This window comes from Sinohyriopsis cumingii, unplaced genomic scaffold, assembly GCF_028554795.1.
Source record: "Sinohyriopsis cumingii isolate HCF-2022 unplaced genomic scaffold, ASM2855479v2 utg000127l, whole genome shotgun sequence".
NCBI classification, from domain to species: Eukaryota; Metazoa; Mollusca; class Bivalvia; order Unionida; family Unionidae; genus Sinohyriopsis; species Sinohyriopsis cumingii.
The window spans coordinates 3,529,071-3,555,646 of record NW_028315871.1 but is presented as its reverse complement, the minus strand read 5'-3'; the positions used below and the strand labels follow the sequence as shown (position 1 = coordinate 3,555,646).

The 26,576-nt window shown below is 39.0% G+C and overlaps 1 protein-coding gene across 1 annotated transcript in view; it reads right to left on the bottom strand.

The window, feature by feature from the left end:
* Nucleotides 1–26,576, bottom strand: part of LOC149774853 (hemicentin-1-like) — a 159,359-nt gene that overhangs the window by 88,701 nt on the left and 44,082 nt on the right. Inside the window, exons 5-6 of the mRNA XM_089944663.1 lie at nucleotides 13,243–13,518; nucleotides 3,912–4,184 (exon numbers count right to left, since the gene is read on the bottom strand). Of these exons, the coding sequence (XP_089800789.1) occupies nucleotides 3,912–4,184; nucleotides 13,243–13,518 (549 nt within the window). The remainder of the gene's footprint in view (nucleotides 1–3,911; nucleotides 4,185–13,242; nucleotides 13,519–26,576) is intronic.

Sequence of the window (26,576 nt, the reverse complement as noted above, 5' to 3'; positions counted from 1 at the left end):
CCTCGCAGCTTCAGGTTGCAAGATTGAACCAATGAAAAGGTACAACATTTCCTTGCAAGGGGCATAGCTATATCATCAGCTGAATTGGACGAGTCAAAAAGGTTATTGGAAGTGTCTCATAAATTTTCACAAAATTTAGGTATCTGATGCCAGATCATCTCTTTTATATGTGCAGATCTAATTTATTACATAATCTGTCAAACACAGTGATGAGACAAGCCTATCTGCCAAGTCTCATCAAAATCCTACAGTCCTAGACCAGAGTGGTAAGAAAGCTCAGACAATCAAATGCAAGATCACCTAATAAATATGCATACTGGTTTTCCTCATAACAAAACTTACTGAACATCTTGATATTGACATATTCCTCAATTTGGTTAAATTCAGATCAGAAAATACCACCTTGAGTGGTAAGAAACTTAGCAAATCTGATGCAAGAACTGACATGCCAACTCTCCTGATTTAATTGTGAGTCTCCCGATTATGTGTTGTTTTCAGTAGTATTACTTAACTTTTTTATATTCAACCCTTTCTTTTATTCAGAGGAAAATATTTGTAACGAAAGTTACAAGCTAATATTCATTCTTAAATAATATTCATTTGGTTAAAATACACTCTGCCATTTACTAATACATTTTATATATATACACAATAAGGCTTTTGTTGTCTGACAAAGAAACACTTAAAAAAAGTATGTCATTAATAAATTATAATGGTTGGGGGCAAGCATGTGACCTAATCCCACTTTAATTTACCTAAACAGTCTCCCAATTTAAACAACAAAGAGTCCCACTTTCATTACCTTAAAATGTGGCATGTCTGCATGAGTACCTCAACAATATGTATGCTGCTAATTAATGTTTATGAAACTCATGACTATCAAACTTATCCAAGATCATAAACCCATATTCCTAGTTTGGTAGTATAGACATTAAATGTTTTGGCTCAATTTCCTCTAGTGGCCTGGAAAAAATGATTCATATATGGTTTGTCTGTATTTAGATTATAATTCTTGCCAATTTTGCACAGCCTTAAAATCTGTAATATTCTTGTGTGCCTCAGATGACTTACATACTATGACAAGGTTTTGGATGTAATAAGGAAGAGCAGCTCTTAAATAGTCTATTATATCATTACTACTCATCCAACATAACAAAGAAAATAAATACGTGTACTACCAGGAAATATCCACAGGGTAATCTTTTGTATTCCTACAACATTTCCATCATCCATGTCTATCTGATATTTTTCAGTAAGTTTTGTTAACATAGTTGCCCCGGGTGGCAATGTACTCTAAAGTGCCCAACTTTACCAATCACTGCCATCAGTCACCTCTGTCAATGAGGGTTTGAGTCTTGGGCTTTGTCAAATGTGGGTGTTTGAGAAAGCTTGCCATTATCTTCCCATGGGTTGGTGGTTCTTATTGGGGCTTTCCTGGGTTCCTCCTCCACCAGTTATACTGGCTGCCATGTACAGTTTATCTTGCCCTGAGAAATGGTGTTAAAGCCAAAACAAAATCTCAAAATACTACAACTAGGGGAAAGCCTAGAACTCCATAATAGATAATTTATTTTCACCTTTCAAGTGCTTCTATTGCCTCCATTTTATTGAAATGTCATGAATGTACCAATTTCTTTTACAAGGTGCACAGCCACTAACCTTTTTCTTGTTAATTTAAAGAAATAGTGATCCAGCTGCATTCACACACTTTCATTAATGCTACCATGAAAGAAAGCCCAACAATGTCAGAGTGCTACCTCACCAATGTTGCAGCTGCCCTTCAAGAAATTGGCAAGACATAAGAACAAAGGCAACAACAGCAGAAACTGCATGAAAAGCATCACGAAGAGATGGCTAGCATCCATAGCTCAATCCAAATTTCACTTGAAAAACTAATTGCTGAAAACTGATTAAGTACTTTTCTGAAAAATTGGTTGATGAATTTTTTGAATCACTGGCAGATAAATTTAAAGCATGTCACTTTAACTAATCATACATCATTCACCTTTATAAAATGAACCTAATAAAATGAAAAATATTACAGAGAGGGAACCTATCTAGAGCAATACTGCTTTATATTTAACACTAAATTGACTCTCTACTACTCATTTTTGTAAGTCTATCACAACTGGTCACAAAAATTCATCTACAACTTGCTTTCAAGGAAAGTGTCTTACTCTGCCTCCTAGGGCAACCTTAAATGAAATCTTCTGTACAGTGCTAATAAGCAACTCACCTGAACAATATTCTACACTCAGTGCACACATGTTTCACCTCCCCACCACTTCTAAACCTTTCAGGGTGAACCTTATAACAATGGCCAATGCCAGCCTTCATAATTACTGGTTGCTCCCAAGTAGTAGTTTAATTATGGACATGACTAGTATCAATGTAGCCATTTCTTACTAGATTCTCTTCCTCCAAATTTTCAATAATTTTAAGACTGTCCTTTCTTAATGCATTGTACAATTTCTCAAATGGAAAAGGGCATTTTCCCTTAATATTCCACTAAGCCTGGGTCATGAAGGAAACAAAGCAAAATGTTCCGTCAGTCAAATACAAGATCAGCTCATGAATATGCATGGATTTGACTCCTTATAAAAGTCAATCAAGATCCTGATAATATAAGCTAACATTCTAAGATTGATTAAATCAGATCAAAGTGATGGCTTTTGGTGTGGTAAAAAAACTCACCCAGACAAATCCAAAAATACTTTGTTACATGTGTAAAATCATGACACCTTGATTCAAAAATAAAGCCAAAATTACTAACCAAAATCAGACGAAAGATAAGAAATGTGATTTTTAAATGATGCTAGCCTTGCCAAAAAGAGACAGAATGGGGACGAGGCACATATATATATGTGACAAGGTAGATCTTTCTTAAATTTCTACTCTGAGCATGATAGCTGAGTCTGAGATCTCTGACAATATTGGACACAAAAAAAATTAGTTGAAAACTTAATTAAGATTTTCAAACTAAACTCACCTTTACTGAAAAAGGGGTGGTGGGTGAGGGGCATGGATGCATAGATAAAAAAAGAATGTGTGTGTGTGTGTGATTTTGATTTTTAATGTAGCTTTTAACAATATTTCAGTCGTATTGCTACAATGTCTGCAGTGTGGCAGTTTATAGTGATGTCCAGTACTGGAGCATCATGCTGCAAACATATGGCATCATGTCCCAACCAGTCACATTACCGTGACACAAGACTGACAAGTCCTAACACTAACCTCTTAATGCTGAGTACCAAGCGATACAGTTATCAGTACCATTTTCATAAGTCTTTGGTATGACTTAGACGTGTTCAAAGCTGTGATCTTCCACATCTGTGGCAGATAAAAAAGGACAAAAGTTTCCTGATTATATAGTAAAATAGGCATCCCTGGGACTTATATCCTAAGCAAAATCTTTAATCAAAATATTTACCAATGTTGACTACGTCAATACCCATAGAATGAGTGATACCATCTCTTGCCTATGATAAAACAGGATTGATACAAATAAAATTGGACAATTATTTTTAGGACTTTGCTTAATTTTCTCTTTAGTAACTCAGTGACTATATTTAGAATTGTATCATTTGTATAATGAAATAAATAATAAATAATACATATCTAAATAATTCAAATTGTTTATGTATTTCTTTTATTTACATATATGTGCTAGTCAATTCAGCCTGCATAAATCATGATAAAATATCAATATCTAAAAATGACACCCAATGATACAATATGCATATGATCTAATGACTTCAATGTTATTTACATTCATGCTGCCTTGTTTATTTAAGTAGTGCCAATAACTTTGAGATAAAAACGTCTAGTCCATTATGAATATTATGCAATTAAATTCATAGAACTGATTCAGAATAAAATATATCTATTCCTCTCTGAATTTATGTACTTACACAAAACACCGATCCTGAGTGTATCTGTTGCCATCTGAGAAACAGATGATTGCCCAGTTGGATATAAAACATTGCTGGCTGTACAGGTATAGTTTCCATCATTAAGCCTTGAAATGTAGGGAATCCTCAAGGTATCAGATGATGGTAATATTACTGTCCCATCTCTGGTCCACACAATGTCTGGCTGGGGATTGGCTGTCACACTGCATGCTATGCTGACATTTTCTCCCTCTTCTACTTCCGTGTAATCAATGAGGGATATTGTAGGTCCATCTAGAAATAAATTTACATTATGACTTTTTCTTGCTTTAGGAATATGCAGAATTTTAAAATGATATGTTTAATTTTTGGTCCATCAGAAACATTATAGTGAATTGATTTCAGTAACTGTGATCACATAATATATCTGGCACTAAATGTCCTAAGTACATTAACTTTAAAGTTGTGTAATTCAAAGTTTACAGAAAAGGATGATTTTGTCATGATGTAGAAGTTTGTATTATTATTTATTTTTACTGTGATAATATTTAGTGTCTTTGGTGTATAAAACTAACTGAAATGTAATGCCAAACTATTACTGTTGCATTTCTTTCATTTCCTGAAGCGTTTTTATTTCCTCCTTCAGCTATTACTCAAGGTCCAGACTTGAAAAGAACATGATCCAAGTGTAACCTTTCAGCCACAGCAAAGAAAATCAATGCCTTCCTGTTTTGTTGTTATTGTTGTCGTTGTAGGGTTTAACGCCATTTTTCAGCACACGATAGGCTATATATGGCGGCCAGTATTAATGGTGGAGGAAGAACCTGGGAAAATCCCGGAAAGAACCACCAACCTACAAGAAGCTACTGGCAAGCTTTCTCACATACCCACATTAGCCGAATCCAAGACTCGAACCCACGCAGACAGAGGTGAGATGGCAATGATCTGTAACGGAGAGCGCTTTAGACCACTCGGCCACTCGGGTCCCCCCTTCCTGTTTTGACTTAGACATAGATTACAGGAAATCAGATAAGGGTGAGAAGAGGGAATCTTTGCAATAGCAACAGGTAACTATTAGTACATGATTAAAACTTGTTTTACCCACACAAACTACATCTTACGTAAAATAATGCTGTTACTACTGCATATGAGGGAGGCTAATAATCACTGCAAATTTGGTATAGAAGACAACTGCGCTAACCTCTACTGTAGCAATGTTCACTACAGTAGACTAGTAGAAGGTTCAACCAAATACTGTGCCATCACAGACTATAGAGCCCAATGATAAAGGTGCCTTCACTCTGGTGTGCCTAAGATCAAAAGTGAAATGAGAACTTCAAGGTAGTGTGAGACTGTCAGGATGTGGCTCTGCTAACAGTATCTAAAGAGAACTGGTTCAAATAGGTCCAGGAAGCAGAAATAGCCCTAACTTTGTGGTGTTAAATTCTCATGAAGGAATGGTCCCTCTCAGTAAGCGACTGATATACTCTCTTGACAGTGAGAACAACCCACCTGGAAGTGGTGAGGAACCTTATGAGGTGGAAAGAATCTTTTTCTTCTTACATTAGATAAAGACAAAATAAAGCCCCTCAGCTCTAAGCAAGCAGAATAGCCCATCTTGATCATCTGCTGCAAAGATACGACTGAGACCAAGGATATCAATAGGAAACAGAGCCGTTCATAGTAGCAGATTCTTAGCCAGAAACCCATGTTGGCAAAGAATAGAAACCAAATCATAATTATCATTGAATTAGCTGTAAACAATACCTTGTTTCCATTCACAAGGCATGAAGCTTAATCCTTCTCCTGGCTGACACTAAGAGCAGGAAAACAGTCCTAAAGGCAGTGTATCCCCCACGGGTGTAAAATTGAGGGTACAAAAAAAAACATGGTGTCAAAACTGGGGGTCAAATAAAAAATGTTGGGGTCGAAAATGTACTGACAAATTTTCATACGACTCATGCTTTTTCAGCCTGAAATAGGATATTGTAACTTGCACAACATACTCTCTCTCTCTCTCTAAACATACAAATAAACCAGCATGCACAATCAACAAACAAATGCATTGTCCATTCAAAGAAAAATTTTATTAGTTCATTTTTCTTTTAAAGTCATACTTTTAACAGTCTCCTGAAGCAATATTATAGCCCAACACATTACATATAAGCCAATACAAAAAGCCAAATAAATCTTTTTAACCAAATGGGAGTTAATTTACTGCCTTTCATAAAATGTGTACTATCATAGGTTTCATTGTACTTCATCCTACAACACATTTATCTAAAAATCAAAGAGGTTAATGATTCATCTTCTTTCTTACAAGTTACACTTGAACTTTAAGATCTTTCTTTTATTGCAGCAAAAGTTAAAAACCAACAAAATATGCAATGACCCGCTAACTTTGTCATCCAAATAACGCATTTGTCTCTGCAAGTTTACTGATTTCTTTGTTGTGAAAAAATGTCTTAGGTCATAATGTGTTCTCCAGATATGGTGAACGAGGGCAGATTTTTTAAAAATTCTAAAATACTGTCATAAAAGGATTATTCAATTTTGCAGTCTTTGCAATCACGTGATCAGAAGTCACACCGGTAATCATAATGAATGTGCCGTATTCCAGTCAAGGGAATTATTTTCTCCATTTTTCATTAAAGTTAGATCCACAGTTACTCTTTTGTGTTCTCCTTCTTTCACTATCTTCACTAATGATTTTTAGTGCATGACGTTTTTAATCTGGAGATCACTTTCTAGCGCAACAAGCTTTGAGGTTAAACATCTAGATGACAGTTTGCTGAGCTCGATGGAATTTTCTCCAGCGTGCGTCCCTGACGCATAAATGTGCGGAAAGGGAAACACTGCCTAAAGGTAAGGTTCTCAAAAAGAGCTTCATTCAATGGTTCATAAGGTGTTTTGAACAATGCCCAAATAATGCATGAAGGATTCTATCTAGGTATTACATGTAGTGAGTGACATGACTATCTGAAGCTCAAACTACCGGATGATTTCCAAAAAGATACAAATCTGAAAGAATTACAGAAATACTGGAGAACTTGAGAGGATTAGAAAGAGCTGCTCTATAGCCCTTAATAATGGACATCAAAACAAAATCTTCAAAAAGAACAGAAATGACAATCTGAAACTGCATTGAGAGATAGACGGCTAAGATCAGCACATTTTCTACAATACCAATTACATACGATTTTTCCCTCTGCACTATATATCCTGTAAGTAGATTGACTCCTAGTCTAGATAACATAGTCAGAAATCTTTTAAGCTCAAATCCCCACCACCTAACCCATGTGATCTGGTACTATGAAGCCATAAAGGACAGCATATTGTTCAGTCTCACAACTACATCAGCTCCCCTCAGTTGGAAAAGAGATTCAGCTAATGCAGAGACCAATTTATGAGGAACATCTATGAACAATTGTCTGCCAGGATATCCCTCTTGCCTGGAAAATGGAGGATTCAGAGAGTGAGGCTATAAAATGGAGGAAGCGGTTGAAGAGTTCCACACAAATAGAAGGAATATAACTATATACTGCCACTGACATGTCTGAGAAAAGCCTAATGCAACACCTCCTTACAAGGCTGACATACCCAAGTCAAGCTGGGAACACCATCAGGATTTCAATTGTTGCTTACATTATTGCTTCTTTTATGAATAAAATCTCAGAATAATTACCCACCGCCTGGCTCCAGATCAGCATCCCAAAGCAAATCTGATATGTCATTGTGCAGCAGTGAGTCGAGTCATGGGTGTGAAGTATGATTCTGGTCAGGAATCTGTTCCCATTTAGTCATCAAGGCATTTGATGGTGAAAGTTGGATTCCAATGTAGCTATGCTTGTAGTGGGTTATTATGTGGTCTCTAGTTCGCTAGAACCTGGAACTGAGTGGGCACAAATAAAGTCCACCTCGGAGAACTAAGTCCAGAAATCCTTGTTTCCAGGACAGAGAGAGACAAAAGTGAGACAGTGATAGCCATTATGAGGGATAGGGTTTTTGGTCAATCCTGTCAACTCTCCCTAAGCTGCTGACTCCTAGGAAATAAGAAAACTAATCTGCACATATACAAGGTCCTGAATATGGATGAGTTGGTTTTTGCTCTTTGTTGCTACTTATTTTAGAGACAACAGAGTCATAACACGAGTATGAATTAACATTTTCAACTGCTAAACTTGATGACATGGACAGAAAAACTATTAGTCATGTCCCCATGCCAACATATACTCAGTTGGTGTGTTTGGATAAATGTTTTCTTAAGGTGCCATACAGACTTCATACAATTTTTTAAAATTCCATTGTATACTGAAAGCACTAAAACTGACATGTATCCAGATATTTTAACACTGCAGACATGGGGTAAAAACTGCATCATAATCCAAGAACAGCTGCAGCATGATTTTAATCATGTCTGTAAATGGTATCAAGACAACTTAATTATAGTAGGAACATCGATGCAAATTATCCATGCAAAAATCAAATTTGATTATCTGTAAATGATCAACATATACCTAATGAGTATACAGGAGTATATGTTAATGATAAACTAAATTGGTGTCATCACATAGATCATGTCTGTAACATTACTGACTCCAAATTAACACTACTGCAACAAATTAAGAAGTATCTACCATGTGAGGAAAAGTTCTATTCAACCTCCATACTAAAAAGTATGGATTATTGTTGTAAAGTATGGGGCTCATAAAAGCAAATTATTATTAATTCTATATTCAAACTTCAAAGTCTGAAGCTGGAATTATACCAGCTGTCAATCCAATGACATCTGCTGACATATTTGTCTTTAAACAGATTACGTTTTGACCAAATAATTTTCATACAACAGATGCATTTTGGCACATAAATACTTCATAATTTAACACCTCTTTACCCAAATGATACAGCTCAAAACCAGCAATACAGAGTACAGATAGTGCACAGTTAGAAAGATCTTCCCTTGGTATAGAAATTGGCACCAAATATCATGAATATCTCAGTAACTACTGGAGCTAGGAGGGTGTATGAGTATTATGATTAGGTAAGTATTCTTGAAGAATCATATTATAATAGAAAACATTGATTTCTTCTTTAAATACATTACTTAATCATAATACCTTAGGATAATAGATAGGAGGTGGAGTGAGATACATCCCTTACACTAGAAAGACCATCTCCATTCCCCTATGATATGTGAGAGAGATCCTACAAAAAACATCTAGAAAAGACTCCATCTAACTGAGAAGCATCTTCGCAAGGGAAAAATCTCCCTTCCTCAAAATCCACAAGAAGACATTAAGCTGCTTCTATATGAAGCTATTGAACAATCTGGAATGGTAACCTTGTGCTACAGTTTATGGTTCCTCCAAATCTACTTGAGCGTTTTGGGATGAGAGATCTCTGATAAAAACTGGAGAAGTCTACTCAGATCTCCATCACAAGGCAAGGATAGAGGACAATTGCACTCGTGTGCAGTGATGGTGCTGACTGTCCTAACTTCATCACCCAATATGCAGAGCAAATTCATTTGTGTGGGTATAGTCAGATATGCAAGATGGACAACCCACTTTATTCAGGATGAAAATGCCTATGTTTATATATCCTCCTTTCCCTCTTTGAAGGTAAAATTAGGCATGATCTTCCTTGTTGCAATGGCTTGATCTTCCTGAAATACCACTATAGAGCTCACACTGGGTCCTGTCAATGACCTTGATATGAAGTATGCAGAATAGACAGAAATTATTACTAATATCTAATTCCTCATGTCATTGAATGAAAGCTTAAATGCTTGGTAACAAAAATAGGGTACTTCATGTGCAATATTGATTGATCCTGATGTAACTGCAGGTGATATCGAGTCCCAGGAAACGTGTTGCATCCCCATGACATCATAGCAAATCTTCACCATTCATTCACAAAAGACTGGAGCCTTCTCTCTACTGGGATCAGGGATAACGGTGGGACTTTTCCACTTAGTTAAAGGAGTGTTTCTCAGTAGCATGCACTCTAGAGACATCCCTGTGACCTTGTTGCTTGCCTTGCAGATCACTCAGTTGAGTCTGACAGGGACAGTGGCATGTTGCAAATTATGTCACCCTTTAAATGAAAGAGGAGAATAGATTGTGAAGGTTGCAGGCATATCCTATGTCTCTGAGGCGGAGGTAGAGATCACTGCATCTTTTTTTTACACCTGTTGTAAGTTCATAGCTGCTGTTATGAAGTATACTATCCAATGAATATGTCCACACTTACTCCAGTGACTAAACATATGGAGTGCCCTGAACTGATACTTTGACTTATCATGTATATGCTGTGGGTGTGGGACCTATGATTCCCCGAATATGGTGCAGTCTGGATAAAATGGAAGTAGATCATCTGTGTGGGGAAAGTGTCTGATTTATTATGATGGGGCAGGTTATGGGATGTTTGGTCCATACATCTGCTGTGCGAGAGGATACTTTTGTCTGTTTGCTTAGCTCTTTCCCTCGCTGTTCAGCAATTCTTATAGAGTCAAACTCTGAAGTGGCAAGGTCTATAGGAATCACCAGTAATAATAACTCCTGTGGTGGTTACCTATAAAGAATCATGATTGTAGAAGCAATTAGAAGTCGAAAATTCCCATAATAATTTACACATGATGTCAGAACAGTAGACCCAGCATGTGATGTAGAGAAATGAGGACAGAAGTCCAATGGGAATGGGTGGAAAACTTCAGCTCAAGCATGCCAGGTGGAGTTCACTCATCCAAGTAGGAACTAATAATGATGTGGGAATTTGAATGCCAGTATCATCTGTTACATATTAAGGTAGTGAAGTTTATGTCTCCTGCTCTACATGCAAAGCAGTTGGAGAGGAACTGTGGAACACTACACATGCAGCACTGAAGAGTCAGATACTGTTACTATTAACTAAGTAGAGTCTCTTGGGTGGTAGAAGCTTGAGAATGTGTGAAAAGACAGCTCTTGGAAACTGAGGCCCTAAGAAGGACATTGTACACAAGAAGTGTATTAAGGTACTTTTGTGGTAAGACTGATCCATGAGGGTGTTTATATAAACTGCATGTCTTTCAGCAGCACTATGTGGTTACGCTGATCCAAAGCTAGTCATGGAACTGGACAAGTTTGTTTTCTGGTGGCTGATACTGTATAATCAATTGTGGTCATGGCCCATTGTGTTATATGGCCAAGTCTGGTCATGAAGGAACATGGTCATCTTGGCTGGCAAAACATTGTCCAGTTCTTCAGTTTGGGATGGGGTTTTGGATATTGATCAAAGTATCTGGTCTATAATTCCGATACACAATAATAATAATAATAATAATGAGGACTTTGTATAGCGCCTAATCTTTAGAAGCTCTAAGCACTTTACAACATTAGACAACACCTATAAGATAAAAAACATACAATATGATTACAAAAACAAACACCATGAAATTAGAAAACATTAAAAAACATGCTGAGAATATTTAAGGTAAGAAACATTATTAGGTCTTTAAGTTTGTTCTTGCAGTCAAAATAAGTGAGTTTTGAGAGCCCTATTGAATGTGATCACTGTGTCTTTGTGTCTAAGTTCAGTGGGCAATTCTTTCCACATTGCTTGGCTCTGGTATGCAAAAGAACGCTGTCCATATGACTTTGTTTTCATAGTGGGAATAATGAGTATACGATTGTCAGAAGAGGAGCGTAAGTATCTTGCTGGTGTGTACACATTGATGAGGTTGGATAGGTATGTTGGTCTAGAGTCCGATAGTGAAACATAGCACAGAGAACAAATTTTGTGTTTGATTCTGGATCGATTCGATAGCCAGTGTAGGGTACAGAGCAGCTGGGAGGTGTGCTCTGATCGTGGTATTCTAAGTATGATCCGAGCAGCTGTGTTTTGAACTTTTTGAAGTTTCTGGAGCAGATATTGAGATGAACCAGACAGAATTGAGTTACAATAGTCCAGTCTTGAAAGTACTAATGAACACACAAGTGTTTTAGTGGCATCAACTGAAAGATATTTGCGAATTGAGCTGATGCATCTCAGCTCAAGATATGCAGCCTTGCATATGTTCATGACATGTTGATGCAATGTGAGAGTACTGTCCAGAGTAACACCTAGGTTTCGTACTGATTGTGTGAATTTAATGTTGGTGTTGTTGATATTTATTGTTTGAGGTAAAGGATGTGAATGAGAAAGTCTTTGTGTTGTGATCAGAATGGCCTGTTTTATCATCATTTATCTGCAGCTTGTTACATGTCATCCATGATTTCACATCAGAAATGCACCTCTCTACACCTTGGATGGTAGCATCAAGTTCAGTTGGGTGGCTAGATTTGTATATTTGTGTGTCATCAGCATACAATTGGTGAGACACTGGATGATGATGTATGACACTTGAGAGCGACTGATTGTACAGAATAAAGAGAACACGTCCAAAAACACAACCCTGTGGAACACCATAACATAGATCAACTGGGGTGGAGAAATTCCATTTGCAGATACAATTTGTGTCCTGTTGACCAAGTAGGACTTGAACCACAATAAGGCTGTATCATGAATGCCAAATACATGCTGGAGACGGTGAAGTAATATATCATGGTATAATATAGAACTATGAATTAGTGCTAGTAGATGGCCTAATGAAGGTAATGAAGTGTAAATATATAGTATCAGTTCACAATATTACCTCCATAGAGGCTCAATGATGGGCTGAACAGGTAAATTCAGTGAAGCTTGGTGCACAGTCGCTAAGATTGCATTGGTATAGAAAAATGTTAATTTTTCTAATGGAAATTATACAGTTGCAAGTACATAAATGCTATCAAGTAACAGCAAAGTGATAATTGTAAGGCAGAACATTGTCACTATATGAAGAAACAAAAGATGGAAACAAAGGAGCATACTCCGCTCTTGAAGTGAACGACTCCTCCAATATCTATGTGTAGAATTTTTAGAAAAACTTGTTAGAGGAGGTCATGAGGTCCCTCTTGATGAGAGCATGCCACTTGGCATGAGTGGAAGTAATAACTGAGTTAGTCATATGGTTTGACACCTGGAATCCCTATGCCAAGGTGAGATCAATGTGTGACTGCCCACCTAAGTGAGCAGATAACTGTTAGCTTCTTGTAGCTAAAAGTGTTATCTGTGAAGGCTGGATTTGTGAGGTAGTATCAATTATGCTAAGTTATTACGATTGGGTAAAGTATTTAACGAGGAAATTAGCTGACTCAATTCAGAAATATTTTAAGAGAACACAAATCTAAGATCCCATGTGCATAATGAACATCAAATTAAGGCATATATACTTACACTGTATGTTACAGTCAATTGTGCAGGATGAACATCAAATTAAATCATATATACTTACACTGTACACTGAGATCCAATGTGCTAGAGTTTCCAGTTCCATACCCATTCCTGGCCATACACTGATACACACCATCTTGTGATTTCTGTACATTCAATAGTTCATAAGATGACCTGGTCTGACCTTGTATAACACTGCCTCCAAGCAACCAACTATAACCATCTTTCTGGGCCATTGGGTTGGCATCAGTCACATTACATATAAATAGAAAGTTTGGTAAGCCTTCTGTAACATTAAAAACTGATGTGTTGGGGAAGAGCTGGACAACTGGTGGATCTGAAATATCAAATTTTATTTGCATTAACTCTCATAAAAACAAGAAATCCTTCAAAAGAACTGATAATGAAATGGCAAGAATTTAGAGAAATTGAAGATAAGTATGTTTTTCCATCTTTATATTCTTTACAGTTACTACTGAAACCGTCTAAGATGTTCTTTGAATTTCCCACACTGAAATAATCTGCATAACACATAGTTAATGAAAACATTTGCTTTCAAACAAAAGGTCTACAAAATTGTCTGTTTTTTATAATACTACTAATAATAATAATAATAATAATAATAATAATAATAATAATTTCAACAATATGTAAAAAGTGAGCAAGAAAATAATTTGGTCAAGTTATGGTTAAAATCCCTAACTTACAATTTTAATTACATGCATAACCTCAAAACAATATATCCCATAAACTAAATGCTGCTGGACCAGCATTTAAGAAGGCTGTCATAATGCTGACCAGGCATTAAGAATATGACCCTATTACCCTGATTTGTCCTCCCCACTTGCTGTTAGTTTGAAACCTGATATTCAACCTTATACATTTTAACTCTGCTCTCACACTAAAATCCTTTTGGTCATATAACTATTGATTTTAAAATTATCTACCTTAATGTTTACACTCACTGTTGCCATAATCCAATTTATCCATATATTCATTAATTCAATGTTTAATCCAGTTTCAAATACAAGAGATATTGTCACCTTCCCATAGTGCATGAGAAAAACTGAAATTCTGGACAACCATGTTGGAGATTTAACAGGTATGTACAGTGCATGACAAAACATTTTTGTAATAATAATAATAATAATATTATTATTATTATTGTTCTCTAAGGTTACAATTAATCTCTGATAAGGTCATCATGGGCACACAATATTCTATACATATAAAGATGGCTGCCATGTAGGGATGAATCTAATACAGCTCCACTCAACATTCAAGGATTATGTTGTACTAACTGGTGTTAAATAAGGTAATACCTATTGCCATAATTAATACAATATTAAGTTAGTATAAGTGAAATTTAATGTGTACATTATCAGTTATTCAAATAAAATTTGGAAACCTGTTCAAAACAAAGGATTTTGGTTATCTAAGATGGCTACCCATGTGGATTAAAACTGAAATTGAACTACAACTACCATATCTGAACTTCAGATGATACAAAGCTCAAGTACATATTTTTTGTTAAAGTTTATGGAATTGTGCTAATCGTATATAAGGATTTCATAATATTCTTTCTATCACTGTTATGAACAAGAAAATATCAGAACCATGGAAACATACTTAAGTACCACCATTGTTGTTTTCTTATTCAGCTCAACCTTTTCTGCATCATTCTCTGGCTTTAGTATGTCTGATATACCTGAAGATCAGAGCCACACAGATAATCCCATGCAGGAAAGTCATGAACAGAGTGAAAATGAAAATAATGGTACAGATGACGATTTGGAGCTATCCAATATGGCCGACATTTATCCAGATTTCAAACATAATAAATATAGTGTCACTCTGCATATAGATCCACAAAAGTTTGAGTTTGTAAAACAGATTTTGAATATTGCATGAGTTATGCAGTTGAAGTGTTCAAAATGGTACTATCTATAGAACACAAGAGAAAAACACTCTGACAGCTACACTGTATAAAACAACATGTGTACTTACGCAAATTACAGGGGCTGAACTGTTTCACATGGTTAGATCATATTATCTGTAAACATAGACAGGATGAGAATACCCATGCTAAAGGCAGTTATATGCTGACATCTACACCAGTAATTAGATGTACTAACAAACATGAAAGGGATCCTAAAGTCTTTGACCTAGATGACTCAGGTAATAAAATTAACACACCCCAGAGTGTCAGGCGATTACATGATCCATAAATCATGACCATTACATGTTTAAACCATACTGACACCCACATGTGTGTACATAAAAAACAATTAGAAACTTGGAGGCCCAAACTGAAGAATTAAAACTACAGTTACATGCTATTAAGTCAGCACAGGGAAAGATTAATGAGCAAGTAACCTCATGTGAAACAGCAATTCAGACAGACTCACAAATAGCAACAATGTCACTGATGCTCAGACAGACAATCCCAATACCAGCCAAAAGAAAATGTAAAATGATCATACAAGTAACAACTGATACCCAGAGTAATCCTGCATTGCAAACAACAGTAACCCCCCTCTCAGTCATGTGTCACACCTGCAACAGCAATAAGAGTACACCCATGGCCCTAAGCTCAAACAAGTCTGTTGCTTGCACCGGCAACTGAATTTCCCAGTGATCAGACAAATGTGTCAACATTAGCTCGATTAGCTCACACAACTAAGACACCAATTTCAGCAATTGTTCCTCAACGAGCTTTGTCTGAAATACAATACAAAGTCCAACACATGAATTCACAAGCCAGAAAAGATGGGACTCTAATAACACTGGACAACAAATTTTTACAAAAGTCATGTTACTGAAATAAAATTAGTCAATTCTTATCAATTTTTATGTGCTGAACACGAATATGACAGTCAAATTGCAAAATTGGCTCTAGTTTTTTTGTAATCTGCAAGAAATTAATGTTTACATAACGAAATGCATTCCAATAGTAAAAGGTCAACTGTAATAGCCTACCTATAAAAAATCAAGTCATTGACTACATCTTAGATTTCTTCGCCTGTCTCTTGTACAGCTGTTCGGAAGCATCTCTGAGGAGTGTCCAGCAGTAGTCAGCCAGCATTGTAGTGGACCATTTTCCCTGGTATCTTTGTTCCATTGTTGCGATATCTTGATGAAAACGTTCGCCGTGTTCATCACTAACAATACCACAGTTGCTAGGAAAGAAATCCAAATGGGAATGAAGGAAGTGAATCTTTAGAGACATATTGCAGCCAAGTTTCTTATACTTCATCAACATGTCTTCTACTAGTTCCTTATAGTTTTCTGCCCTAACATTTCCGAGGAAGTTTGTAGAAACTAGGCGAAAAGCATTCCATGCTTGTTTCGCGTCACCTTCCAGCAAGTTGTTGAACCGGTCATCTTTGAAAAGCTCTCGAATCTGAGGACCCACAAAAACTCCCTCTTTAATCTTTGCTTCGCTGAGTCGAGGGAATTTTTCATGCAGGTATCGGAATGCTGGCAAAGTCCGGTCAGTGGCTTTCACGAAGTTCTTCATCAAACCTAGTTTGATGTGAAGGGGTGGTAGCAAGATTTTCTGAGCCTCAACCAGAGCTGGGTGTTGGATATTCTTCTCTCCAATGGCTACATTCTGCCTGTGAGTCCATTCCTTCCTCATGTAGTGCATTTCCCTTGCTCGGCTATCCCACTCGCATAAGAAACACATGTATTTTGTATATCCTTGCTGCAGTCCCATTAAAAGGGCAACTACCTTCAAATCACCACAGAGGTGCCAGCTGTACTTGTTATACTCAATGGAATTCAGTAGCTGCCTTAAGTTATCGTATGTCTCTTTCATGTGGACAGCATACGCTACTGGAATAGATGGAAGAATGTTTCCATTGTGCAAAAGCACAGCCATGAGACTCAGTTTCGAAGAGTCCACAAATAGTCTCCATTCTTGTGGGTCATGAGTGATTTTTAAAGCATTCATGAGGCCCTCAATATCGGAACAGAATATCAGATTACTTTCCTTTCTGAAGAAAGGCTCCAATTGCTGGTGGCGCTTTCGATATGCAGTAATTGTGACATCTTCTTCTAGAAGATTCCATTGTTGGAGTCTTGATCCTAGCAATTCTGCCTTGTTCTTTGATAAGTCCAAATCACGAATCAGGTCATTTAGTTCTTCCTGTGTTATTCTGTGTGGGGTTGATGATGCACCACAGTGAAAATCTGGATCACTGCATGCTGATGGACCAGGAGAAGAACAGGTCAACTCACCTTTGTCTTCGTCAGATGAATCAAGAGAATATTCTGCTGGAGGTTCTGGAATAGGAAGTCCCTCACCATGTGGAACTGGTCTCAATGCAGACGGAATGTTTGGGTAGACTATTCTCGACTTCTTTCGCTTCGTTATTCCGCCGGAAAGAGGAGGAACCAAGCAGAAGTAACAGTCATTTAGGTGGTTGCTTGGCTCTCTCCACACCATTGGGACTGCAAACGGCATTGATGACCTTTTGCAATTCAACCACTGTGAAAGCTGTGTTGTACATGTAGCACAGCACATATGCGGAGCCCAAGGCTTGTCTTGGTCACCAACCTTGCATCCGAAGTAAAGATGATATGCCTTCTTCACTTGAGAATTGATACTTTTCTTCTGGTTGGCAAATGTCACTTCCCCACAAATATAGCAAAAATTGTCCGCGGTATTAACACACTTTCGAGGCATTACTGTTCTTTATTGTACGTAAATGGATAAAATAATAAGTTTTATGTAACAGTAGCTTGAACTGTCTCGCACAACGTCTAAAATATTTTAAATGCTGAACCTATCTGATTGGGCTTTATATAGTACACTGCTTACGTCAGCTTCAGCAGCCGCCTGGCATTAGAATAATAGGCCTACACATGTATAGTACACTGCTGACGTCAACTTACTTCAGCAGCCGCATGGCATTAGTATTGCATTGCATCAGAAAATGATGCAATCAACTGTGGATGATGTGAGCATGATGGTATTATGCAATGTTACATCATTATTCCGGATGTTGCTGCAGTCCTACTGGAGAAATTTACACAGTGAAACATAGAAAATGAGGTATATGAATATCTTCAAAACGAGAGCCAATACAAATTTTTCACGGTTATATTCGTGTTCGGCACACCAAAATACTACAGATTAGGGCCTTTTCAAGTCAGTAATGATTTCACTGTTGACCAGTGTAATTGGCTCTTCAATATTGAAAAGTATAATACCAAGGATACTTATTAAAACAGATGTACAGACTCTAAGAGGTGCAAAATTCAACAACATCACAAACAGAATAACGAATACCAAAAAACAACCAAGTTATTAATGCCAGTGATGGAAGGTCGCTAAATCAAATCAGAACAGATGTTGAAAGTTTATGATCTGTATACTGCTAGATCTGCAGCCCAAATACATGTAAAATAATGATATTAGGACTACCTCCTTGTGTGCACAGTGGACACCAGAAATCAATGATCTGATAACTGACCTATGTTAAGACTTCAACCTACAGTACATTCCACTATACACATCTTTCTTTCTTCAGAACCAGGATGTCAAACTTAGCCTCTACCAGAGACCAAATTCATTTAAGTACAAAAGGAACCTCTCAACTACTGAGAAATATTAACATGTATGCCCCCATTTTCAGACACTATAATGAAGAGTACTGTTTCTACTTTGGAGAAAAAGGACTTGTGTCACATGTATGCCATCATGAAAAACAGACTGAGTGCTTCAGATGCCATAAATATGGACACAAATATAAACTCAGTCAATCAATGTATTATACATACTAGGAAGCTGGCAAGGAGGGGAATTCCAGTGCTTTATTTGTAACAAATACTCTAAATCTAACTGTACCTAGTGGGACTATTAAATCTAACAATTTAATGGACACTATGGTAAATGCAGAATTTAAGGAATTTTTAGGGTTTATATATTACTTTGCAGATGCTTATATATATATATATATATATATATATATATATATATATATATATATATATGTATGTATGTGTGTGTGTGTGTGTGTGTGTGTGTGTGTGTATGAACATTTAAATATAGAAATAGGATGTCAGAATGATAAAAGTAGTATGGAGACAAACTCAATGAGTACCCCATTGCATGATGACATACATATAATTGATATAAAACTGAATACAAAAGGTTTCAACATAGGTCAATTAAATGTACAAGGTATAGTGGGAAAGATAGACCAGACTAAGTTAATGTTGTCTTCCAAGGAAAATAATATACTTGTTTTAGGACTCACTAAAACCAAATTAAATGCTAACCACAATGGTAATCTATTTCACTGTCAAGGCTATAATAAACCATTAAGCAGGGACAGAGAGACATCAGGGGGAGGTCTTGTTGTATACATTAGGGAAGATGTAAATGCAGAAAGGCAACTTGACTTGGAGTCACAAGAAATTGAGAGTATCTGGGTGGAAATTTCTCAAAATAATACAAAATGATTCCTAGTTGGTGTCATTCACAGGCCACCTTCCTCCATAACAATTTGGAATGATAAGAATTCGAAACAAATGGAAAATGTTCTGGCACAGGAGAAACATACATACCAGACAATATAAATAAGGACTTACTCTATACTCCATACAATGTGGCATATGTTAATGTACCAAAATGTTGGTCTTACTGACCACTATCCTATCTTCTTGACAAGAAAGGTAAAATGCAAGAGAAATATAAAAAATATATGCAAAACTATCACTTACAGATCGTGAATTTTTTTTAAATGAGGAACAATTTCTGGATGATCTTAATAAAGTGCCATCCAATATAATCAAAGATTTTTATGACATAGATGAAGCTCTGAATGTGTGAATTTGCTTTTTTATGGATGTCAGCATGGTAGTCACGTGATAAAACAAAACTCCAGAAGTTGTTCTCAGAATATATAAATATGGACAATTTTGTCTTCTTTCAGTTTTGTATTTTTATTATATCCAGTATATGACTTTCATTAATTTTTTAAATATTTTTTCTCTACAACATTGAAAATGTGGGTTACTAGATTTGTGTACTCGTGCAACTAAAAAAGCAAATTGCGAGTACTAGGTCACATTTTATCAACACCGTAGTTTTATCTCTTCTTTCAACAGGTTAATGACATAATGATTTTAATACTCACAATTTCTGAGAAAATTAATTTTCAATTCGATTTCATGCATGTATCACTCAATCTAACAATGTTTAAAGTTTTCTAGGCCATCCGGTAAGCAGCTGTGCTTTGCCACCACAATACTGGCCTCTTGTGATGCTAGACTGGTTTACATACCTTCTATTAAAGATACAGATATTGAGCTGACTTTGAAAATAAAAGTCTACTAGATGAATCTAATCCAATGAGGTACAAGGTTAACATTACTGGGGTGAGAGTGGGAAACAAGTGCCCACTCCTGACAGCAGGAGAGATCACCGCCTCAAGCTGGGCAGCCCCCAATCAGTAAGGTGCTGTCTGCCATGACCTGCCTGCTTCACTGGGTGCATGGAGCTTAGAGAACCATCTCAACAAGTGGGCTACAAACTCCGTACCAGGCAAGGTTAAAAGAAGAAATAAGAAGACTCCAGCTTTTTATTTCGCAAGCTGAAACATCAGGACCATGTATCCTGGATTCACCACTGACCTGCAGCAGATTGCGAATGCACAGAAGACTGCTGTCATTGACAGAGAATTCTACTGACTGAACTTTGCCTTTGCCTGCCTCCAGGACACCTGACTGGCCAACAGCAGCACCATCACAGAAGCCAACTACACCTTCTTTTGGCAAGTGAAGCCCTCGAATGAACCAAGGCAGTAGTCAAGCTAGTCACCTTCATTGAACCTTCATCATCTGGTATGGAGAGAATTCTTGCCCTCCGGCTGTCAACATCCTCAAACCCAGCCAACATCTTCAGCATGTACACCCCAACCCTCTGCTCCACCCACAAGGAGAAAGACAAGTTCTATGAGGCTCTGGACCAGGCAATATCCAACATCCCCAACACTGAAGGAGACTTCAAGGCTAGAGTGGGAGCTGACCACGAGGCCTAGTCCACCTGTCTCGTATCTCAAGGAAGGGGCGAGATCAACGAGAATAGGCAGCAACTGCAAGAGATATGCTGTTCCCACAGCCTATTTGTGACCAACACCTTCTTGAAATGCAACGAGATCCACCAGGTGTCATGGAGACACCCATATCTATGTCACTGGGACCTGCCAGACCTCATCATTACCAGGTGTACAGAACTGGAAAGTGTCCTGAACTCACCTGCAGCTACCACAGTGCCGACTGCGACACGGACCATTCCCTCGTGGCCAGCAGGTGCGAATAATACCCAAGAAGCTGCACCAAACCAAGAAGAAGGTTCGCCCATGCATCAACACCTGCTGTGCAAGCAACCCAGCAAAAACACCATTTCATCAGCAAACTGCATGAAGTTCGCACCAAAGCAACACCTGATGATACCATCGACTCCAAGTGGTCCCACCTCCGTGACGCTGTGTATAATTCAGCCATCACTGCCTACAGGAAGATGGAGCGCAAAAATGCTAACTGATATAAGTTCAACTCGGGGAGATGGAGCCCATGACTGGGAAGAAGAGGAAAGCCCTCCTGGCATACAAGGCTGCACCTAGCCTTAGTACACTACATGTCATCAGGACTGCCAAAAATCAACACCCAGTTGACCGCCCACCGCTGCACCAACACCTACTGGCTGAACCTCTGCACCAGTATACAGACAGCTGCCAACACCAGGAATGCAAGAGGCACGTACGAGGGTATCAAGAAGGTGACAGGCCCCCAACTCTAAGACCGCCCCTTCAAATCCAAGAGGGACGAAGTCATCACAGACCAGGGGAAAGAGCTAGAGATGGGTTGAGCACTATCTCGAGCTGTATGCAACCCAAAACGTCATCACCGACAACACCCTGGACACCATCCCAGACAAGCCAGTCATGGAAGAACTAGACACACCGCCAGCATTGGAAGAGCTCAGAAAAGCCATCGACTGCCTCACCTGTGGGAAGGCTCCTGGAAGCGACAGCATTCTGCCTGAAGTCCTCAAGAGCAGGAAATCTGCACTGCTCGAGCCCCTGCACATACTCCTCTTCCTCTGCTGGGAACAAGGACACCAACATCGTCACTTTGTATAAGAACAAAGGAGACCATAGCGACTGCAACAACTACTGGTACATCTCCTCCTCAGCATCGTCAGAGAGGCTTTCACCCATGTTGTCCTGGCGTGCTTGCAGACCCTAGCCACCCGCGTCTACTCAGAGTCCCAATGTGGCTTTCGAGTAGCCAGACAACTGTAGACATGATCTTCTCACTATGCCAGTTGCAAGAGAACTGTCGTGAGCAGCAGATACCCCTCTACATTGCCCTCATAGACCTGACTAAGGTGTCTGACCTGCTCAATCGGAGCTGCCCCCACGACTGATTCCTGTCATCATGTTGTTCCACGAGAACATGCACAGCACAGTGTACTTCAATGGCGCAACATCGGAGGCCTTCCCAGTTAGCAGCGTAGTGAAGCAAGGCCGTGCCCTTGCACCAACGTTCTTTGCCATCTTCTTCTCCATGTTTCTCCAGTATGCCTTCAAGGACTGCAGCGAGGAAGTGTACATCCATACCAGGGCTGACAGCAAGCTGTTCACCATCGCTCATCTCCATGCTAAGACTAAAGTCACAGAGGTCCTCATCCTTGAACTGCTCTTTGTCGATGATGCAGCCTTGACATCACACATGGAAGATGGACTTCAGCAGCCAGTACCGCCTCTCCCATGCCTGTAAGGAGTTTGGACTGACCATCAGTTTGAATAATATGAACGTCATGATGCAAGACGCAGACTCCCCTCCCTCCATCACCATTGATTGGTACAACTTGGAAGTTGTTGAGAAATTCATATACCTAGTATCCACAATCTCCAGCTCGCTCTCCATTGATTCTGAGCTGGTGAATGGCAAGATTGACAAGGTAGCATCAGTCATGGCAAGACCGAACCAGAGGGTCTGGAACAACCCCAACCTCACTGAGAAGACCAAACTGTATGTCTACCAGGCCTGCATACTCAGCACACTCCTTTACAGCAGCGAGACATGGACCACTTATCCAAGACACGAGAGGAAATTTAACAGCTTCCACCGAAGATGCCTGTGGTACATTCTGCACATCCAGTGGCAGGACAAAGTACCCAACACAGAGGTTCTGGATTGCACCAACATGAACAGGATATTCTCCATTCTCAGCGAGAGGCACCTATGCTGGCTTGGCCACATCAAGACAATGGACCCAGGCCACATTCCCAAGGATCTGCTATGCGGGGAGCTAGCATATGGCGCACGATCGACAGGTCAGCCATGTCTGCATTACATAGATGTCTGCAAGAAGGACATGAAGACAGCCAACATCAACGTCAATGACTAGGGGAGCTGTGCTAACAACAGCTCCAAATGGCGTATAGCTGTCAGACAGGGTGTTCAAAAAGCCGTGGAAGACAGGAATATAAAGCACGCTTAAAAGAGAGCCAGGATATATTAAACCTGAGGGCCTGTTTGAGATGATCAAGACGAGCAGGTTCAGAAATTCCAGACAAGGATGAAACCACTGCTGTTGTGGTTGTTTGGCTAGATGAAGAAAAACGTAATTTTCTCAGGGGTTCCAATGCAAGATTGATGAGATCATCAGAGTGGTGCAATGAGGATGAGGTGAGTTTGATTCCCTTCTGTATTACTTTAGGGATCAGATGTGTTCAAAGGCAGGTGTATGCATTCAGGTTGATCCAATCCAATGATAGGGCATCGACTGCCCAAGACTTTTGGTCAGGGACAAGAGAGACAAAAGGATCTGATTTTGGCATTCCCTATTGGCACAAAGAGTCGGTCTCATCAGGTACAGATGTAAGTGAGAACCAAGGGATGGATAACCCATTCCTTCTGTACTAGTTAACTGTTCCTTTACAAAGGTCCAGTAAGTGCGATGAGATGTCCTGGGATATGGTGAACATGTACATGGCTTTGTTGATGACAACACCACTTCAGAAAGTCCTACACCATGATACAAAGGTCTGCTCAAGGGTCTTCTTTGTTGTTGGAGATAAATCACAATTGCAGGATTGGGTTCCTCCTTCTTGTTGGACATATGTAACCACTGTAGAGTTGAGTTGTCAGAATGAAAACTCCATTGCCATCTAAATATTCCTGCCCCAATGAAAGGCTTTCACAGTGGCTGTCCTCTCCAGAATTACTGATATGAAGATGTCATTCCTGGTGAAAGCATGCACAGCTGGCATCCCAAAAGGATATTAGTGGGCAGGCTCCCACGCCTTCCTTATTTGCATCGGTACAGACAAGTAGATGCATACCCACCACGAACCAAGTTAGGTTGCACCGAATTCGGAAGATGGTGTCTCAATTGGGTGCAGATGGTAAGAGGATGGACCGGTGGGCAAACATGAGGACTCTATTCGTGCAGAAGAAACAGTAGCAGTGCAGTAGAAGGCAACTTGGGACCATGATGTCTGCTGCCGCATTGAGCAATCCCATGCTGATAGAATTACCTCGAAAGTAAGATGCTGCCATGGGTCATTTCAATGCCAGATCCTGAAGAAGACAAAATTATGTTGCCTGTTTACTGAACCCCATAACAATGTGAATGAATCGTTGAGATGATATTAGGTCGGATTTTTCCTTGTTGCTGAGAAATCTAGAATGGTAACTTGGGCTATCATGTCTTGTTAGAGCTAAGTCACTAATGTTGCTGCAGGATGTCATCCAGGTAACTTGATGTTGCCGCCATACAAATGGTCCGGACATGTGCCATTACTTGATTCGTCAGACGAGCGAAGACCCAGGGACCAACAGTGAGCCCCAACTTGAGTGCCCTGAATTGGTAGATGATGTTGTAGGCAAATCACATGAATTTCCTGTGAGCCTTATGAATAAAGACATGAAAGAATGTGCTATCTAAATCCACAGTGATGGCAGTCTCCCTCATGGATAGCGTCCAAATTGTGATGTGGTATTTCCAGTGGGAACCAAGGAGTGTGGATGCATGGATTGAGGTTGCTTAGGTGGATGGCCAGACATAGAGAATTGTTTGTCGGTGGGCCCAAGAAAAGGTGCGGAATGAACCACATAAATATCTTGGTGCTATATCCATTTGGTATCTGATAAAACTACTTTCAATTGGTGGAGCTTCCATAGAACGGCTTTTAGAGGTTCATGTCTTGAGAGTGGCCCTTGGGTCCTTTTGTTGATTTCCCGTACTATCCCTGTATTGATGCTGTATGTGTGGAATGGAGGGAAATATCTCTTTGATGGCATGTTTGCGTATTTCATCAATCAGGACATTAAACAGAACATAAGAGGATAAGGCTGTGCTCTTAACTTGGCAGCATAGTCGTCCTTCATGAAAGTGCAGGCAGAGGGCACTGAATTGCATTCTGCCAATCGGACTGGCAGGTGTGGTTACGGCATTGGTAAAAGTGTGTTGAGCGGCTCCGCTCACTATTCGGGCCATTCATGTGCCCGACTCTCATGTATGCCCTTATGTATTCTATGTGGGAGATGATAAACTATGTTCCCTCAGTTGGAAAATAGCCAGCGAGAACAAAAGTCCAACAATGGAGCAATTGCAAAGATTTTGCTTACTAAGTGCCAAGTGTCAACAAAGGCCATCAAATCCATATGTATGGAGTGTTGCTGTGTCACCCCCAAAGTGTCGAGACAACTAAAAACTGCTGAGGTTCCGAATGAAAGACTGGTGTTTCCAAAGGTAGAACCACCGACAAACTGATTAAGGTGAGTCAGAACGTCTGTATCCTCCCAGTCGGAATCTTCCCCTTTTTGTAAGGTCAACAGATGCTAGAGCTATGGTGTATGTTGTTGTTTGTGTCTGAGTAGAACAAAGTTCCGGGTCAGAAAACATCCTCAGTGGAGGCTCCGAGGGCTCAATATTCCTGTGCCCACCAATGCGGTAGAATAGATGATGGTACCTGAGAACAAGCAACATCATCTTGGTTGTGTAGGGTGAGGCTAAAGTCCCCTGTAACTTTTGCTATGAGTGACACGGTCTGTCGTTCACTCAACTCGTAGAATGCACTGAGTTAGAAACCCTGACTCCAAGACTGTCGCTGAGTAAAGAGAAATTTCTGTCGAGAAATTGCGAAGTGACATCTCTTGAGGTGTGAGGATCTACTCGTGGTATCATGTTGAATGAGTGTCTCAAGGTGGTATGAGTTAGATAGTTCACTACACATGTCTGCAAAATTCGAGTTTGACGTATTTGAAGCCAGGCTGTTATTGATTGAGCCCATAATATTGATGTTTGGCCCTTTGTGATCTCTAGTGAGGAGGATATCGCTAGGATCATAAGTTGGGATGGGTTATGGT